This window comes from Tachypleus tridentatus, chromosome 7, assembly GCF_004210375.1.
Source record: "Tachypleus tridentatus isolate NWPU-2018 chromosome 7, ASM421037v1, whole genome shotgun sequence".
Classification (NCBI taxonomy): domain Eukaryota; kingdom Metazoa; phylum Arthropoda; class Merostomata; order Xiphosura; family Limulidae; genus Tachypleus; species Tachypleus tridentatus.
The window spans coordinates 71,977,573-71,999,034 of NC_134831.1; the positions used below are offsets into that span (position 1 = coordinate 71,977,573).

General features: G+C 35.0%; 2 protein-coding genes across 4 annotated transcripts in view; one reads left to right on the forward strand and one right to left on the reverse strand.

Annotated features, from left to right (window-relative positions):
- Positions 1-16,997, reverse strand: part of LOC143255949 (N-acetyl-D-glucosamine kinase-like) — a 29,176-nt gene extending 12,179 nt beyond the window's left edge. The window contains exons 1-6 of one of the 2 annotated variants that reach the window (XM_076512416.1): positions 16,897-16,997; positions 13,002-13,086; positions 12,279-12,377; positions 10,205-10,346; positions 5,348-5,458; positions 3,237-3,349 (exon numbers count right to left, since the gene is read on the reverse strand). In XM_076512416.1, coding sequence (XP_076368531.1) covers positions 3,237-3,349; positions 5,348-5,458; positions 10,205-10,346; positions 12,279-12,377; positions 13,002-13,086; positions 16,897-16,934 — 588 coding nt within the window. In that variant the 5' untranslated portion in view covers positions 16,935-16,997. The remainder of the gene's footprint in view (positions 1-3,236; positions 3,350-5,347; positions 5,459-10,204; positions 10,347-12,278; positions 12,378-13,001; positions 13,087-16,896) is intronic. The other variant, XM_076512417.1, reaches the window with a different exon arrangement.
- Positions 1-21,462, forward strand: part of LOC143255948 (arylsulfatase B-like) — an 81,145-nt gene that overhangs the window by 3,112 nt on the left and 56,571 nt on the right. The gene's annotated exons all lie outside the window — the stretch shown is intronic.

Genomic DNA, 21,462 nt, shown 5'->3' on the forward strand with positions numbered 1-21,462 from the left:
TACTTAACCTGAAATTACCGTTTATTAGATCAATGTAGTTAATCTCTAACTTCTGTTACTTAACCGGAAGTTACCGTTTATTAGATCAATGTAGTTAATCTTTCACTTCTGTTACTTAACCTGAAGTTACCGTTTATTAGATCAATGTAGTTAATCTTTCACTTCTGTTACTTAACCTGAAGTTACCGTTTATTAGATCAATGTAGTTAATCTCTCACTTCTGTTACTTAACCTGAAGTTACCGTTTATTAGATCAATGTAGTTAATCTTTCACTTCTGTTACTTAACCTGAAGTTACCGTTTATTAGATCAATGTAGTTAATCTCTCACTTCTGTTACTTAACCGGAAGTTACCGTTTATTAGATCAATGTAGTTAATCTCTCACTTCTGTTACTTAACCGGAAGTTACCGTTTATTAGATCAATGTGGTTAATCTTTCACTTCTCTTACTTAACCTGAAGTTACCGTTTATTAGATCAATGTAGTTAATCTCTCACTTCTGTTACTTAACCGGAAGTTACCGTTTATTAGATCAATGTAGTTAATCTCTCACTTCTGTTACTTAACCGGAAGTTACCATTTATTAGATCAATGTAGTTAATCTTTCACTTCTCTTACTTAACCTGAAGTTACCGTTTATTAGATCAATGTAGTTAACCTTTCACCTCCGTTACTTAACCTGAAGTTACCGTTTATTAGATCAATGTAGTTAATCTCTCACTTCTCTTACTTAACCTGAAGTTACCGTTTATTAGATCAATGTAGTTAATCTCTCACTTTTGTTACTTAACCGGAAGTTACCATTTATTAGATCAATTTAGTTAATCTCTCACTTCTGTTACTTAACCGGAAGTTACCGTTTATTAGATCAATGTAGTTAATTTCTCACTTCTCTTACTTAACCTGAAGTTACCGTTTATTAGATCAATGTAGTTAACCTTTCACCTCCGTTACTTAACCTGAAGTTACCGTTTATTAGATCAATGTAGTTAATCTCTCACTTTTGTTACTTAACCGGAAGTTACCATTTATTAGATCAATTTAGTTAATCTCTCACTTTTGTTACTTAACCGGAAGTTACCATTTATTAGATCAATTTAGTTAATCTCTCACTTCTGTTACTTAACCGGAAGTTACCATTTATTAGATCAATTTAGTTAATCTCTCACTTCTGTTACTTAACCGGAAGTTACCGTTTATTAGATCAATGTAGTTAATCTCTCACTTCTGTTACTTAACCGGAAGTTACCGTTTATTAGATCAATGTGGTTAATCTTTCACTTCTCTTACTTAACCTGAAGTTACCGTTTATTAGATCAATGTAGTTAATCTCTCACTTCTGTTACTTAACCGGAAGTTACCGTTTATTAGATCAATGTAGTTAATCTCTCACTTCTGTTACTTAACCGGAAGTTACCATTTATTAGATCAATGTAGTTAATCTTTCACTTCTGTTACTTAACCTGAAGTTACCGTTTATTAGATCAATGTAGTTAACCTTTTACCTCCGTTACTTAACCTGAAGTTACCGTTTATTAGATCAATGTAGTTAATCTCTCACTTCTCTTACTTAACCTGAAGTTACCGTTTATTAGATCAATGTAGTTAATCTCTCACTTTTGTTACTTAACCGGAAGTTACCATTTATTAGATCAATTTAGTTAATCTCTCACTTCTGTTACTTAACCGGAAGTTACCGTTTATTAGATCAATGTAGTTAATCTCTCACTTCTCTTACTTAACCTGAAGTTACCGTTTATTAGATCAATGTAGTTAATCTCTCACTTTTGTTACTTAACCGGAAGTTACCATTTATTAGATCAATTTAGTTAATCTCTCACTTCTGTTACTTAACCGGAAGTTACCGTTTATTAGATCAATGTAGTTAATCTCTCACTTCTCTTACTTAACCTGAAGTTACCGTTTATTAGATCAATGTAGTTAATCTCTCACTTTTGTTACTTAACCGGAAGTTACCATTTATTAGATCAATTTAGTTAATCTCTCACTTCTGTTACTTAACCGGAAGTTACCGTTTATTAGATCAATGTAGTTAATTTCTCACTTCTGTTACTTAACCTGGCTGTAATTATCTTTAATATTGCCTGCTGTGTTTCTAATGGAAACAGTTTTATTCATGATACTTCCTTAGATGTTTTATAAATTACAGACTTACAAATTAAATTACAAGTAGTTTATTTTGGGTAGTTAATACATTCGTGCATATCAGTATGATCAAGAATTTAATTGATAGATTAATGATAGTAATGAAATATGATTAAGTGTATTTAACAGAGGAAAAGATGGCAAAGTTTGAAAGATTTAAAAAAACAATTTACTGATTTCATTAGAAAAATGGTTTTTACTACAACACCAAAAATTAAATAAATATAATTTAATCTGTTCGTTAAAATAAAGGATTTCTTTGGAATAAAAAATACTTTCGATGAATTCAAAACGTCAATAAAACTTTGTTTGTTTTTTTTAATTTCGCTCAAAGCTACTCGAGAGCTACCTGCGCTAGCCGTCCCTAATTTAGCAGTGTAAGACTAGAAGGAAGGCAGATAGTCATCACCACCCACCGCCAACTCTTGAGCTATTCTTTTACTAACGAATAGTGGGATTAACCGTCACATTACAGCGCCCCCACGGCTGAAAGGGCGAGCATATTTGGTGCGACCGGGATTCGAACCCGCGACTCTCAGATTACGAGTCGAACGCCATAACCCACCTGTCCATGTCAGGACCAAATAAAAGTTGAAGGGTGGTGTTAATGGGAGTCTCTTAAAAATAAGAGAAACGTTTTTAAGCGATTTCCGTAAGAAGAAGGAACTACACTTGTATATACTTAAGAAAGGTTTACAATAATCCAAATATTTCAATGAAAAAGTATTGTATATGTTTTTGACAAGTTCACTCGTTCCTATAACGGAAAACATTTGCATTTATGGAAAAGCTACTTTAGTCTTTACTTGATGCAGTCCTTAATTTTGAACTATTGGTCACAAGGATGGTAGCCACTCAGCAACTCCTCAGTAGCTACTGCCCACGCTAAAGAATTCACTGTCACTCTTACAACACACCCACAGCTGAATGCCTTGAGAATATTTTGCGGTATTGTACGTTGGAATACTGGTGAAAGTAAAGCTTAGTATAATTAAATTACTTTACTACAAATGAGACATATGGGTTATAAAATCAGCCATGAGCGAGACAAAGATTATAGGTAACTTACCTGAAAATAATCTAGGACAGTGTTCTTTACTGTGGTTGTGTTATGTGGCACTGATAAATAGTTGTCTTCTGCATTCAGCACCGTTTTAACCGCCTTTAGAGATATCCAGAAAGCTAGAGAAAAATAGAACAGTTTTATTTTAATTAGTCTAACAAAAACTACAATGTGGGAAAAGGTATTTTATTCTAAATCTTAGTTTGTGTCTAGGCATGTTCAATATTTTTAAATGGTCCATCTATCGTAATACAAACCGCCATTATGATAATCTCTCGATCGTATTTGCACTTAATCTTTGCTGTTGACAGTGTTATGGTTCTGTAGATGTATGTAAGTAGTATAGCCTGGTCGTTAGGGCGGGTCACGGGTTTCAGTCTTCCTCACAACATAAGGGCCCGGCATGGCAAGGTGGTTAAGGCACACGACTCGTAATCCGAGAGTCGCGGGTTCGAATCCCGGTCACGCCAAATATGCTCGCCTTTTCAGCCGTAGGGGTGTTATAATGTGACGGTCAATCCCACTATTCGTTGGTAAAAGAGTAGTCCAAGAGTTGGCGGTGGGTGATGATGATTAGCTGCCTTCCCTCTAGTCTGTCACTACTAAATTAACGACGGCTGGCGCAGATAAGCCTCTAGTTGCTTTGCGCAAAATCTCAAAAAACACTATATATAATAATAATACTTGAAGAGCTCAAACGTCATTAGAAACGTTTTCTCAGAATACATTTAAGATTCTGACTTGACAAGAACAAGAAAGCGTTGATTCCACATGTTTTACACGGGATATTAGTAAGGTGTTTCTTTCTTGTGACTTTGATTTCAACACGCCTCTCAGGAGTCAAGGGGTGTTTTTACATTGTAATCTGTTGTATATTAAAAGTTCAACCCAGTAACTCCTAAATAGGATGGTTTTGGATGTGTCTTTGAGACAACTTTCTTAACTGATAATTTTTTAAGTTAAATACAGCATCTTCAAGTCTCTATACTAGCTAGTACTAAGGTCTAACTGCTGGAAGTAAATACAGTGTAAATATATCAGTAAAGTCACATTATCAGCTTTATTAATTCAACAACTACTATCCTTTTATGCTTCTGTTATGACCATTTTTATGTTTAGCAATCAACTGAGATACGAACGATTTCATCTGTGATTCGGTAGGGAAGGTCGAAGCATCACGATAGTCAGGAGTAGGATGACCAGACAGAAAGACTTTAAAAGTAGCTAAAGGCATAATATCGTACTCGGTTTGCTGCACAGTATTTACCAAGGTGGTTCTAAATGGTTCCTATCATTTGGAGACTTCCATGGTTCTTGTGCTTGGCCGATAAGCTGATGATAAGCTGACTGATTTCAGCCATCTTACTACTTCAAATCACTTTTCGCAGTCCCAACGCTAAAACAGTGCAGAAAATGCCCTTTTTTAGCCAACAAGCATGTGTAAAAAATTTCATTTCATGTTTCAAATTAGAAAAAATGGAGTAGACTGTTTTTTTTCAACAAAAATGTCCACCACTAGCTCGTGAGGGGCCTGTTTAAAACAACTATTCCTTTATCTTTTCGATTGCTTTTACTATGGAGACTCGGGTGTATTAGCAACTGAACATCATGAACCGAATGATGTTAAGAAGGCCAGAAAAGACCACCTTCAGATGTAGCCAACAAATAATTTGAGATTTCTTTAAATTGCTCATATGACCTCAATTCAAGTGCAATACAATGAATTAATATATCAAATATTTTTTTGTAAGAATAAAATAACAATGTTAAGAAAATGAACCACACATTTTAAACCTAAACAGTACCTTATATGACACATGGACCAAACAAAAAGGTTCAACAGCATACACAGTCCAATCCGCTAACTCTGGACTATGAATGAAAAACATATTCAAGAATGTTCACAAAATAGTTGCTGTTATACTTTAATAACGATTGTTGTTGTTCTTTCTGCCCATTTTTCCCTAGAGGTAGTTAATTGTAATTTAAAAATTCCGAAGATGAATCTAATCTCAGGCTATTGGAAGTCAAAAGTTTCACCAACTGCGTCAAATGGTAGAGTAACAGCTTTCAAATAGGATTATTTTTATAAACTAATTAAATAAAAACCTCTTTACCTGATGCTTCGTCACCAAGCAAATGACCCCACCCTCCACAGCGAGCAGATGATCCATCTGGGTTCACTACTAGAGCGTTTGAGCCTGTCCCTGCTATTAGCACTAGCCCTCCTTCAAGAGAAGAGAAGAGGTTGGTTAAAAGAATCACTGATGGTCAATAAATTAATAATTTATCTGGTACCGCGAAGCATCTCTAAACTATCATAAGCTATTTAGCTGACCGGTAGTATGTAATGTTAAAGGTCCAAGTTATAAACATTTTCTAACCAAACTTTAAGCCACCGTAACTCACACATTATATACGGTTCATTATCACTGGAATACACATTAGGGATACATTTTGTGTTGTGGGCTGTCACGTCATTAGTTTAAGAAAATTGGTAAACTATTCAGATAAATGATTAAATGAGTTTATCAGTGTAAGTCCGTAAGCTTAACACTGAATCACTGGAGACATCTGTTACGTTTCATATTTATATCATATAATATATATACATGTGTGTGTTACAGTTCATATAATTTGGAGCAGAAATATTTAAAGATTTGTTTAATTACGATTTTAACGCGTTTGTTTGTTTTGTCAAAATGAATCCATTTTAAACAATGACGTATGTGCTTAGAGAAACATATATATATGTATGTATTTGAATGTCAGCGTATTTAACTAGTACTTTCTCAGAGGAAGTGAATGAATATCGACCTTTTGAAATAGAAAACTACAACGCCGTTGAAACGCGTTCACTTCTCTCTACAGGGTCACCACCTTTACCAAGTGACTGGTTGAGATATTTCAACAAGAAAAATAATCGGTTACCGCCCTTTCATTTAGAGCTTGTCATTGGATCCTGACGTCCTAGATTCCAAATGCTTTCGGAGATTTTGAAACTCGAGTAGCCAATACAACTGTTTTCAAACTGTTTAGAGGTTTTGCGGAGAAAACGGATTTAAAAATCGTATCGTGGGATAAAACATTGTAATACTTTCCCAAGAAACTCCATACTTTTATTATTCACAAAACAGTATGACATTCTTATGGAGTGATAACCTTCCTGCAACTAATTCCACCACCATCCGTGCCTCAGTACTAAGTCTGCACACTTACAACATTAAAATTCGGGTGTCAATACCTGAGTTGGGCAGAGCATGGACAGTCCATTGTGTAGTTTCTACCACTGAGAACTAAAATAATATTATATTGTAACGATCCACAGTGCTATATTTCCTCAAAATGGTCAAAAGTACATAGTTTATTCAAATCAATGGATTGAAGAATTCATGTGTATCTACCCAGCTTCTAGAGATCCATATGATGTGCATGTTTAACACCCGTTCCTCACTCTCCGACGGGTGTTATCGATACTTTATACTAAAAATTGTTTCATTAAAGTTCCGCTATGGTGACATCCTGTACTGTCCATATTTCTTGTTTGTGATAGGTCATTGCCCTCTCTTTAAATTTCTACACAAATAGTTAGCGTTTCCTTCACGTACCGAGTTACTTCTTTTTTTTTTTCAAATACCAACGTCTTTAAACTTCATTGAAACTTTATATATCGTAGAAGTAGCAAGTTAATACGTTCAAAGGAATTAAAAAATAGTTATTTACAGTACGCAAACTCAATTTTTAGTGTTAGTAGTCCTCAAGTTTAATGCTAAGCCACCAGGGGTGTGCGTTTGTGTGTGTTGTTAGTATAGCAAAGCCACAAAGGGCTATCTGCTCAGCCCACCGAGGGGAATCGAACCCCTGATTTTAGCGTTGTAAATCCGGAGACATACCGCTGTACTAGCGGGGGGCACCACCAGGGGTACAAGTGAGAAAAACTAATGTAAAGTAGAAAAAAAAAGGAAAAAATGGTTAATCTACCATGTGTTTGGAACTGTATCAACTGTGAATAAGTCTTCATAATTTGCATTAATCAATTTAACGTATTTCTCGGCGTCCCCAAAATAAGTCTCAAAAATATACCCTGCGTTTTTCAGGCCGAAGGTTACGTTGCTCATAGGCCTAAACCTAAACCTAGACGAAGTGTTTCGATACTAGACAGTAATCCAAGCCCCTCTATGTGACCAAACATGCATTGTATAAGTCACTTTAGCAACAAATAACAAATAAATAAACAATATAATCATAAATTATCACAAATTTCATTGAAACTTCCGCAGTAGGCTAAGGTAAACCAATCGATGGTCTAATTTGCCTGTTCTCCATCAAATAATGGCATTTTTACTCACCTCAAACGATCTTGATATTAAGGCAACACTATAAGAATATATGAAAAGTGAAACAGCGGAAGCAGCACCCATTTGCAAAATATCATAAGTTTGTTTTGGTTCCGTTCAGACCATTCTATTGAGTTGTGTAACGATTTCAAACACAGGCTTGTTCTCGGTAGAAGTGATCCGTAACAGTTCAGCTGAATATTATAGCTTCCAAAAAAAAAAGGCACTCCGAGAATAGGCTTAGAATAACGTTATTACGGGTAATAATGCAGATATTCCAGTGGTAATACAAGGTATACACTTTCAAAGGTAGATATGGTAAGCGTATAGCTCAGAAAAAGGAGAAGTGGGCAAAAGAATTTTTGTGCTGTATGTCACTAAACAATCCACTAAACATCTTGGTGAAAGTGCTGTGAACTTATTTTAATGTTGTTGTTTTTTTTTCAAAATTTAACTAATCGAAATGTGAATGTGTCTTCAACATCGGGAAATACGGTAGTTTACATCAGGTCACTTAAAATTAAACACATAGATAAAAACTACTATAAATTTAACATGCGAGTTAAGAGATTAATGAAATTTAATATTTGTCAAAAAGCAAACAAGTAATATTTTTGTTTTAATTCTCCACATCGTCATAAAATTTAAGAACAAAAACATCATGTTATATACGAATTATTAGGTTGTATGTGTACCATTTTTAGAACAAGAGTGTCTTCGACATGTTATATAAGCCTTTCAAAAATCAACTTTATGGAAACTGAGAAGGTTTGGTTTGTTTTTAATTTTGCACAAAGCTATACGAGGGTTGTCTGTGCTAGCTGTCCCTAATTTAGCAGTGTAAGACTAGAGGGAAGGAAGCTGGTCATCACCACCCACCGCGAACTCTTGGGTTACTATTTTATCAACGAATAGTGGGACTGACCGCACATTATAACACCCCCACGGCTGAAAGGGCTAGCATGTTTGGTGCGACGGGGATTCGAACCCTCGAGCCTCGGATTACGAGTCGAGTGTTTTAACCACCTGGTCATGCTAGGCCCAAACTGAGAAGGACTGGATAATCAAAACGTAACGTTCAAGTGAAGATTGTATACAGCTAGAGATACAAAAAGGAGACACAAATTTATCGAAGATGTTTCGGACTACTACAGGGATATATCAAATTCAAAAAGTGAGATTTAAAGCCAAATGTGTCCCAATATCTTACTAATTAAACCCTCTTCTGGCTCAGTAATACGTCTGAAGGCTTAAAGTGCTAAAAAAAGGATTTCGATACCCATGGTGAACATAGCAGAATTCACCTGTTGCGTAACTCTGCGCTTAACGACAAACGACAAATAAAAATTAATTAATTAAGTCATTATTTATATATATTTCAAAATAAAAACATAATAAATATAACTTGTAGATGTAAGCCAGAGCAGTTTATTATTGTTAGTAAAAAATGTACCCGTGAATCGTTTGAATTTAAAAATCCACATCCGTCATAAAGAGACCTAACCTAGATGTGTCAAAGTTATCTTTTAAATAAATAGAGAAACGAAAGACGTAGACAGAATAAGGCCATTTTTACGTAACTTTTAATCTTACTAGGTCATTCGTTGAGTTACAAATTTAAAGCACACCCCCTCGGTACCCTTTTTTTTTATAATTGTTTGTAGAGGTAGTTGACTCTCACGTAGGGCTGTAAAATACACAGCAGTGATGCTGGTCACACTGTGACGAACCATTATTTCGACTCTTCAGCGACAGGGATTGTCGTTTTGTTGCTAATGCTAGTTTTTGGCTTGGTACGAGACTCAGAGATATTTCATGTTTTGTTTTTTTAAAGTTTTGGTTAAATTTTCGAACGAAAAGTCTATGGAAAAACTACATTATTGCAATGTTTTAGAAATACAAAGCTCCAATATGATTCTTTAATGAAGTACAATGGATGTTGAATTGTAACGTTTTAATGTCGTAATCTACTTACAGGCCTGGCATAGCCAGGTCTTTAAGGCACTCTACTCGTAATCCGCGGGTCGCGGGTTCAAATTCCCTTTGCACCAAACATGCTCGCCTTTTCAGCCGTGGGAGCGTTATAATGCGACGGTCAATCCCATTATTCGATGGTAAAAGAGTAGCCCAAGAGTTGGCGGTGGGTGGTTATGACTAGTTGCTTTCCCTCTAGTCTAACACTGCTAAATTAGGGACAGCTAGCGCAGATAGCCCTCGTGTAGCTTCGCGCGAAATTCAAAACAAACCAATCCAATTTAATTATGACTTATATCATAGGTTGGCTAAATAACATGGTACGTAAGCAGAGAAAAAGTTTGAAACCGTGCGGCTTTATAGCAGCAATGTTTTTGAGCCAATAGTTAACCACCTTACACTTTACTTATATTCCAGAAAATCCTCAATAGTGAATTACTCATTTGAAATCAAGATATTTCCAATTCAACGACAGTACAAAACGCATCATAAACGTGTTTAGCCATATAGTTTGCCCCTTCCCCCAAGTGGACTTATAATGGTATAATTCGGGTTTCGATACTCGTGATGGGTAGGGCTCAGGTTGCCCATTGTGTTGTTTGTGCTCAACTTTTAGGAAACAGGCTATACGGTTTGATTTGAAAACAACACGAAACGGCTTACCTTTTGGACTAGCGGTTAGGCCAGACCCAACGGCGTCACTAGCGACAATAACAGTCTTTGCCAGGTTTGGATATCGACTGATTAAATCTTCCTCCAAAGCTCTGTTCATGTCTTCCTGTTCACAACCACTCAGGCTCAAGCCCTGCATGTGATAAAGAAATATATCCATGTAGAATTAGTTAGCTTGTGAAACTGAACTCACAAAACAAACGTTTTTAAATGAATGGTGTTTACCTTCACCCCACGGGTCACGATTATTTCCAACTTACGTTAATTAATGGTGACAAGACCAAAACAAGTTGATTATCGCTACGGATGTTGCCTTTTCAGGAAGCAAGCGTTCCTTAGCCCCGGCATGGCCAGGTGGTTAGGGCATCCGACTTGTAATCTGAGGGTTGCGGGTTCGAATCCTCGTCACACCAAACATGCTCGCCCTTTCAGCTGTGGGGATGTTATAACGTTCATTATCCCACTATTCGTTGGTAAAAGAGTAGCTCAAGAGATGGCAGTGAGTGGTGAAGACAAGTTGCTTTCCTCTGGTCTTATACTGCCAAATTAGGGACGCTAACGCAGATAGCCTTCATGTAGTTTGGCGCAAAATTCAAAACAAAGAAAGCAGTAGCTCCTTCTGCAGGGAATACTAAAATTGAAGTTTCTATCCACCCTCATGAGTTATTGTGCAGCTTTGAGGTGAGAGGAAAACAACAGAGAATTAACGGAAATACCCGTTTGTTTTTTGTTTGTTTTTCGGAATGGAAAACTTATTTATATGTACTTGAAATACAGATTGTCGTCGTGTAGCTTTGAGCGAAATTCCAAAACAAACAAACACGCGTTACCGTCCCCAATCTCAAAAAATTATATCTGGTTTCGTAGGCGTTATTTTTAGAATTCGAAGATATTTTTATAAAGCTCTTTCAGGAAGTTACAGAAAGTTAATTATACATTATTTTAATGACCTAACGCAGTGATGTCTCGCCACAGATTTGAGCCATGGTGCCCTAAAGAACATACTTAACACCTTGTATTTGGGTCTCCATTATGCAACATTAAAACAGTTCCAAGGGCACAAATGATCCTGCTTGTAATTACCTTGTGATGAAACAACTATCTGTCATGAAGCAATTACCTTGTGTTTTGTTTAATTATTATCGTTATGTTTTATTTGGTTAACGTCGTTATAATACCTGTATGTTTTATTTGTTAGTGTCGTTGTAACACCTACATGTTTTATTTGGTTAATGTCATTGTAATACATATATATTTTGTTTGGTTAACGTCGTTGTAATACCTATATGTTTTATTTGTTAGTGTCGTTGTAATACTTCTATGTTTTGTTTGTTAGTGTCGTTGTAACACCTACATGTTTTATTTGGTTAATGTCATTGTAATACATATATGTTTCGTTTAGTTAATGTCGTTGTAATACATATATATTTTATTTGTTAGTATATATATATGTTTTATTTCGTTAGTGTCATTGTAATACCTTTATGTTTTGTTTGATTAACGTCGTTGTAATACCTATATGTTTTATTTGTTAGTGTCGTTGTAATACCAATATGTTTTGTTTTGTTAATGTCGTTTTAATGCACATATGTTTTATTTGTCAGTGTCGTTGAAATGCCTATATGTTTTATTTCGTTACTGGCGTTGTAATACATATGTGTTTTATTTGGTTAATGTCACTGTAATACCTATATGTTTTGCTTGGTTAGTGTCGTTGTAATACATATATTTTTTTATTTGTTAGGGTCGCTGAAAAGCATATATATGTTTTGTTTGGTTAATGTTGTTGTAATACCTATAGGTTTAATTCGTCAGTGTCGTTGATAAGTGCATATTTTGTTTGGTTAACGTCGCATATATATATGCTTTACTTTGTTAATGTCGTTGAAATGTCGATATGTTTTATTTGGTTAACTAAATTTAGCAATTATTTTAACATCTTCCATGGTAATACAAATGAGGATCTTGTCAAAGGTAAATAATAATGGTTTAGTACCTTATTAAACATACATTGGGATAAGCAGAAGCACAATAATGGCTTTTTAAAAAGCAAAATGTAACTTACCAGTGCTGAGAACCGCATGTCTTCACTTAAGCCTAATTCTTCTTTAGCTCTGTCTACCATCCACTTGATCCTAGCTTGACACTCACTTATCCCAATCAACTGGACAGAAAAAGAAAACGGAATTACTTGTTACTTCAAATATGTAAATGTCAAGTTGAAATAATCTGACGTAGAGATGTTAATATAATCGAATCTATCAATGTTGTGTAAGGCACCAACACAGTTTGTTGTGTTGTAGCTTGAAATATTTATTGGTGTCACCATGCTTCAAAGTAAATGAAGCACAACAGTCTGATAAACTGCCATGAACTGGTTTTGAGCATTTCGGTCTTGGATAAATTGTTTGAATGGCTCATTGATGTTTCTACACAGTAAAGCAAAGGTTAGAGACATGCGTGTTAAAACGTTATAAAAAATACGTAAAATAATATTAGCGGTATGCTTATTCAGAAAGTAAAGATACGATTATTCGACTTGTATGATGAATTAAGTCATGTCTATTTAATATTACTTTTGAGCAAAACACAAAAATTATACAGCAGTAACCTCTGCTTACTTCATGAGATACGTCCAAATCCTTATTCAGAGCATGCTTTCCATTCAGACTGGCATAATTTTAATAATAGTTTGTTTGTTTTTAGATTTTCGCACAAAACTACACGAGAGCTTAACAACCCTCGTGTAGCTTTGCGCGAAATTTAAAACAACCCAAACCAAACTTACCAGGTGATTTGTCGATGGTCCTTCAACCAGCGCCAACAGCTGTCCATCGCCACTAACCACCACCAACTGTGATAAGGAAGCCCCGCTAAATGTTTTACAAAACTTATTTTATAAAACAACGATTTAGATATATTGGTAAATAAACAAAATTAGTCTACAAAAATACATTAAACAGCAAGAAATGAAATGTATTAAAGTTTGATATTATAATTGATACCAACTAATTTTTGGAATTGTATTAAATATAATCCAAAATGTATTGTTCTCCTTTAAGATCTCGAAGCAAAAACTTATTCTACGATAACATGGGAACCACTGAGTTATTTTCAATATTCGTAAAAAGAGGCAGTTTTGGCCTTCTGAGTTGATTTTTAAATTATATTTTCAAAATTTTTGCATTTATTACTCCTAATGGGTCCTAATTAATTTATTTGTGTCCTGTCTACATGTGTATTAATACAATTCTTAAAATATTTCTCCAAACTTGTATAATCTCGAATTTTTATAGTAATATATATAACCTTTAGTTTTAAGTATTTACAGTAATATATATATATATATTTATATACACACATTCTTTAGTTTTAAGTTTTTACTTAAAAACTGAGGGTCGAGGGTTGGAACCCCCGTCACACCAAACATGTTCGCTCTTTTAGCCGTGGGAGTGTTATAATGTTACGATCAATCCCACTATTCGTTGGTAAAAAGAGTAGCCCAAGAGTTGGCGGTGGGTGTTGATGACTAGCTGCCTTCCCTTTAGTTTTACACTGTTAAAGTAGGGACGGCTAGCAGAGGTAGCCTTCGTGAAACATTGCGCGAAATTCAAAAAGCCATCAGCAATACTTAAATCACAACACTTAATAAGGGAAACAATAAATATAATGAAAAATATGTACACTATAGTAGAACTGTCACATATTTAAATACAGTTAGTGTGCTCGTCTCGCAGTCTGAGGGTCTCAGATTCCGATCCCCGTCACCGTGGAGGCGTCATAACTTTACCGTCAGTCTCATTATTCTTTGGTAAAAGAGAAGCCCAAGAACTGGCAGTGGGTGGTGTTGACTAATCTATCACTGCTTAAGTAAGGGCACCTAGTGCACATAGACGTTATATAGATTTGTACGAAATTTAAACCAAATGAATTTAATTACGTCATGGATTAATCACTAATCAGATAAAACTAAGATTTAACAATAAATATATATATATTGCGGATGGTGACGTCTATTCGAGCGTTCGTCTGTCTCCCGTTTACGGCAACGGCTTCTCGCGATGTGTTTGAAAAGCTGTGCACGCAGGCAAAGCACAACATTCACTTTGAATAATGCTGATACCAAATGTTATTTGTAAGCAGAATATTGTTATCAATTAATCGCATTATTATTCATATTTCAAAATGTGACGTAACTTAAATAATAGTGTAGATTTACTGTATGTTATTGTTCAGCGGCTCTTAGGGTGTCTGAAGTGCTCAACAATTACTTTTCACAGTGGACTGTACAGGTATCTCAGAGCATTGGTTCTAAGTGAAATCAATAATTGCAGCCCCAATAATTTTTTAAAGTCTACGAAATAATTTAAATTGATAGGCATTTGGACCAAAAATAATGGCGCCTTTGAAAAAGTGTTTTGCTTGTTTTTTTAGAATGTTCGTGTGAACCTATACAAGGTCTACTTGTGCATAGCTAGCTATCCCTAATGTTGAATCGATAAACTACAGAGAAGACAGCCAATCGACGATACCCACTGCAAAAGCCTTGATGGGTTTACTCTTATGTAATTAAATAATGTGGCTTAAGTATCATTTTCATAGCACTCCATGCTCAAGAAATGTGAAACATTTTTTTTGCGCAAGGAGACGCGAACCATGAACCCTCCGTTTTACAGTCAAGGCACGCTACCCACTAGCCCATTCCTGGCCGATGGAGGAGGCCCATGTATGATCGAACTGCGTTACATTAATGGATTAATGTTATAAGCTTGTGATTACGAGTTCAGATATCAGAATGTATTTTTATTTCTACAGACAGATACTGCGTATTCCCTGTTTCTGAAAAGTAAGAAACACAGATGTTAACCATATTCTTAAAACGTTTGGGGGATGAATGAATGGTAAGTTTGGTTGCTTCATATCAGATGTTCAAAAAAAAATACTATAGTTTATTAAAGTTAGCGCTTGACACACTTGTACTCACAGTCGGTCTGAGCTAGTTCGCTTGTATCTTTTAGACAAAGTGATCTTTATAAAACACTATGTTCGATCTCATTATTATTTTACAGTGCATGACGCATTAGTTTATGAAAAATATTGACTGAATTAATCGAGCTAAAAATAAAATCTTTCCTGGAATAAATATGAAAGTATAACTATCAACATAACCTAGGTGATGGTTACACTAATATTTCAACTCTTCTTGGCTTAAGACAAATATTTAGCATCACCGTGAAAACGAAGGCGTTACTACCCCCTACCCGACAGATGCTTGTTTGATTTTAAACTTCGCACAAAGCTTCACGAGGGCTATCTGCGCTAGCCGTCCATAAGTTAGCAATGATAAACAGAGAGAAAGCAACTTGTCAACACCACCCACCATTAACTCTTGCACTACTTTTTTTTTTATTAACGAATAATGGGATTTAGCATAACATTATAACGCCCCAACAGCTAAAAGGGGAAAACACGTTCAGTAATGGGGATTCGAACCCGCGACCCTCAGATTGTAATTCAAGTATCCTAACTATCAAACCATCCCAATGTTCATTGAGTGATGCTGGACTCTTTGTTATGCAGCACTTTGATAACTGTATATTAATATGCATATATTTGGAATAACTGTTCGCTAGTAGATATAAAAAAAAAAACTGGGATAAAGGCAGACTGTTATTTTTATTTGCATATAAAAAGTGTCAAATTGTGCGAATATCAACTCGTATATCTACAATGAACACAGGAAATCTTGGAGTTTTAGATCCACTTAAGAATACAGGAATAATTTCAACACATTACTTATGAATGTTTTATTAATTGAACATTATTACAGAAATTCATTCGTCATCAAACTCCATCAACAAAATAAATCCACCTAGCCTACTTATTTATGCAATCCTTCCATTAATCTAAACCCTTTAATAGTTAACCCAGTCAAGCTACATGAACGTTTGAATTCAGTTTGCTTACTTATTTATACAACTTTCCCAGTTTAATAAATATAAGCGCGTAATGCGTGCGACTCGTAATCCGAGGGTCGCGGGTTCGCGCCCGTGTCGCACTAAACATGCTCGCCCTCCTAGCCGTGGGGGCGTATAATGTGACGGTCAATCCCACTCTTCGTTGGTAAAAGAGTAGCCCAAGAGTTGGCGGTGGGTGGTGATGACTAGCTGCCTTCCCTCTAGTCTAACACTGCTAAATTAGGGACGGCTAGCACAGATAGCTCTTGAGTAGCTTTGTGCGAAATTCCAAAACAAACAAACAATAAATATAATCTATCTTAAAATTATTGTTCCTTGGTGAGATAGCGGTAAGTCTATAGACTTACAACACTAACATCCAGGGTTCAATTCCTCCTAGTGGACACAGAGAGAGACCAATGTAACTTTGCTCTAAAACAAACAACTTTAAAACTCCTCCAAATTCTTCAACTTGTACAGATAAAATAAATTTGCCAGTCTATCCATATTCCAGTTAATATCTTACTCAAGGTGCGAAACTTTATGAAACAAATAAAAAAATATTTAATATTCCACCAAACTACGTTATGTCATCTTGCACAATTACTCATATTCTAAAGTATTTTTCTCGGTTTTTTTCAAAATATTGCTAGACTAAATATTTTCACACATACAAACTCTTTCATTTTCCATTGGTACCACAAATATTTATTTATATCAACATACCCTTCTAGTCCACAGAAAAGTTCTTGTTTATTTGCCATGGTGATGGTAGATTAAGCATGCAACTGTGCGTGGTTGAGTCCTACCTCAGTGTCATCTCGAACGCGCTAACTGCTGTATAAAAACGATTTCGGTTGGCCTACTTTTAATACTTAGTGCGCATGTTTAGAAAGACCATTTCTTATGTGTTAAGTATACATAAAAATAAAAAAATAATAAAAGATCGCTGCGCGTTATTAACCTTCAATAACACTTCCTTGTAAGTTATTCTCTGTGATTACAGAAAGCACAAGTAATTTATGCAACGAATCGTAGCTCTTGTATTAATTTTTATCAAAAGTTATAAACCTTGTTACAAGCAATTTTGTGCCGAAACAAAAGATGAAAACTAGGTTTCTTAGAGATATTTAATTTTATATTCAGCATATTTAGCTATCCAAAATTATTTTATTCATCCAACAAGTGGAGCAAATAGCTGATGCAGGTTATTTGTTTTTGCCAAAAATAAAACTTTAACTAAATTAAAATGTATTTTTGCTCAACTTTGAAAAAAAATTAAAAATTCATTAAACTAGTTTGTAAATAGTTTAAACAAGTAATCTATACGTGTACAATTCTCAACAGGGTAATAAAGTTGAGTAATTACAAGACACCTCTGTAAAACTTATCGTAATAGTTATAATGTTACAGTTACCTACTATTCGTTGGTAAAACAGTAGCCCAAGAGTTGGCGGTGGGTGGTGATGATTAGCTGCCTTCCCTCTAGTCTTCACTGCAAAATTAGGAATGGCTAGCGCAGATAGCTCTCGTGTAGCTTTGTGCGAAATTCAAAAACAAACAAATATTTCTATACCTGACGTTTGATTTAAACCACGTTTCTGAAGTTACATTGTCTATTTTGAACATTTATGGTCACTTTTAATAATATTTGTAAAATAGCTCAAATAGAACATTTTACATATATCTTTTCATATACTCTGCAATATACAATCACGTAAATAATTTTGGAGGCACATAGGCAACAATATACAGGGTGTTCCAGAATACTGGACCCAGAGGGAAAATATATACAATTTATTTTTAATTTATTTATTAGTCAAATTTCATTCCCTTAACATCCATACACATGTCTGTTCTTAGTATGGTGTACCATATAGGTATTTTCTTTCCCTTAAATATGTAAGACTGACATTAGAAATGTGTTTGTTTAACTTTTAAAATGTAGTCTATTTTCCCTCTGGTACAGACATCTGGACGTGCAGGAATCGCCAGCAACTAATAAAGTTAAATTATTAATGTTACAATCATTACCCTAGTAAGTATACAAAATAACAACTAAGATATTTAATAGTCTAGTAATTTGTATTATAGCCTTTTGCTTTACATAAAATATTACACCTTATTAACATGCTTCGTTGAATTTATCAATGAACGCTTTTGAAATGCTTTTCCAGATGTCGTTGTTATTCTGCACATACCCTAACTTATGCAGTTCCTCACCTTCATTGTGTGTATGAACAAGCCACTAAGAAAAAGTGTAGGAATTTAAAACTGCAATAATTGACAACAAAATTTACTGGCAATAATTTACGTACACTATTTATGAAACCGTAGCTCAATCAGATTTCTTGTAATCATTAAGTGTGAAAAATAATGTTTGGTAGGTGTCCACCACGAACTGCTACATACTGGCGAGCTCTAAGGCTTGTTCGTTGTAGTTAAGCGCAAAGCAAAACAAAGGACTATCTGTGCTCTTCTCACCATGGGTTTCGAAACCTTGTTTCCAGCATTATAAGTCCACTAACATTTTGTTTCTTTGAGAGACAAGAGCTCTAACGATGACACCTTCTATAAGAGACTGTACTAATTATGCCAGTAGAGAGCGTCAGTAGCGATCTATTGTCAGATACCCGGATGTTTATATTATATTTCTATATATTCTATTATATATATATTATATATTATATTTCTCTTGGTCATTGTAACCCCATATTATTGTGTTTTCTATTTATTTCATAAATATAATAGGTCAAAAATGCCTTATATGACTTGTTTTGTGCCTGGGAGTCATTCATGGCCTTCAAATTTGAAACTATGTAGAAAGTGTTTTCATGCGTTCAGACTGGACCAGTGAAAACGAGTAGCTGGGGTTTGGCATAACCACCCCGTGCTTGACATCTAAGTATCGGAAATTAGATATGGTAGGCCTATGTTTAACAGTTTTCAGTAATTCTGCTTTTAAGTTTGAAATTTGCCTAAAATTATTTCCATTTTATAACCTCTTTTATGTTGAGTGAAGTTTAATTAACTTTTCAAAATACAAACCCCCCAACACGTCCCAATTACCTAAGCTTAATCTATTAAATTATTTGTGTAGGCCTATGAGTGGACTTACGGGATGCATGATACTTTATAGTGACTAATATTTTAATAATACTTACCCCTTTTGTTAATATCTATAGTAGCCTTGGAAAGTGGTTGTCAGAGAATATTGTAAAAGTAGTATGTGTATATATATATATATATATATAGATTGTTGTTTGAACATTCATCCCAAATAAAACTAGAAACAATAAGTGCAGTTCCAAGTGTGTTCAGCTGGCCCAAGACGTTCGCAACACAGACAACTTGTACACGATACATACAAGAAAACTGTCTTAACCCTATAATTTTAGTGGAACTGGTATAAATAAGTATTAGGAGAACAAATGCATGTACCTCTCAAACAAGCTTAGTGACTGACCAAGCGCTGTATTGCGAAGCATGCTGGCGCTACTGTGAATTAACAATTAATTCAGACATAAGGCTATAAATTTCTATCTTTATGTTAACTTCCATATCCTGTAATCTCCGAGGCGTGTTAATATACAGTCTGACCTTTAAATAACACCACAAAAAGAAGTCTGCTACTGATATACCTAAGAATCGTAGAGGGTAGTTTATGTCTCGATTATGATAAATTACTCTATATGGAAACAGTTTATGCAACTCCGTCTCTTTTACCGATAATTTATTCTGTAGTTTTGTACTTAATAACAAAGAAACAAACTGAATTTCGTATAAATATTTTAAACCGTGATTATGATAATATTCTAGCTAAGTAAAGATAGTATAGCTATAATAAACTCAACTATTTAGAAACTCTCAAAAGAGGCCTGGCTTGGTGTAGTAGTTAGTGTATGTATTTGTTTTAGGGATAGACATAATAAAAAATATGTATTAAAGAGTGCGGGTTTAAATGACGTCATCGAACATGCTTGTTTTTTTCAGCCGTAAGGATGGTATAACGTAATGTAAATACTGTTTTTTTGTTGGTTTTTTTTTATATGGTGGGAGGTTTTAACTGGTAATCGATCACATAAAACAGGAACGACTAGCGAAGATAGCTATGAAAACTTTGAGCGAAACTCAACTAACAAACTGTTAAAAGTATATATTTATACCTCGTGATGAAAATCTCTTCACGTGGATCGCTTGAAGAGACACGTGATAACTGACAATTAAATAGCATTGACAGTGACTGGATATTTCGTAACTTTGCGGTAAAAATATCGAATAAATAAAAAGAAATATTTATATTAAGTTATGCTGCCGAAAACTTGTATTAACCCATGTATTAAAATTAAAACGACAATCGTTTAACGTTTCAAACACCAGAGTTGTTGAAAGAAATAAACATTTAAAGTATAAGAAATATTTGAAATTAGGCCATATCTATTCTCAAATATAATAAAATATTTAGCCTCCTGTGGAACAGCGGTAAGTCTATAGATTTATAACACTTAAATCAGGGGCTCGATCTCCCTCGCTGGATACAGCAATGTGGCTTTGCTGTAAGAAAAACACACACACCCACATAAAATATTTACTCATTAACCTGTTGTACAAAGGTAACCTTCAGTCACACACTGTGCTATTAAAGTTTAATTTCTTTCAACAGAATTTCGCGCAAAAGTTACACAAGGGTTATCTGACCTAGCTCTTCCTAATTTAGCAGTAAAAGACTAGAGGGAAGGCAACTAGTCATTACCGTCTGCCGTCAATTTTTGGTCTACTCTTTTACCAACAAATAGGGAGGTTAGCCGTCACGTTATAACGTTTCCATAGCTGAAAGAGCAAGCATGTTTGATGGTGACGGGGATTCGAACCCGCGACCTACAGATTGCGAACCGAGCGCCCCTTAGCCACCTGGCCATGCCGGATCACTCAGAGGAGAAGAGCATTGTAGGGTTATCTGTGTTTGCATAAATACATTCTAATTTAAAGCATAAAATAAAAAAATATAGCAATTACTGAAGTTTTACTACAAAGCACATATAGACATTAGCTTCTGTACTATACCTTATTTCACGCATGATGTTAAATTTTTAGTTGTACAGAGTTAAGTATCGTGAGTGGCGCTAAATTTTTTCCGGGTCTACGCTATACGCCTTGTGGGCAAATAAACTCTGTTTTTATATGAAGTGAAATACCTATAATAGTAAGCATTTTGTTGGGTGCACGTGGTGACAGAGGAGGGTAAAATGCGTACGTTCTGGGGTGGCTTCAGCCCCGTAACGCACAGTCCTT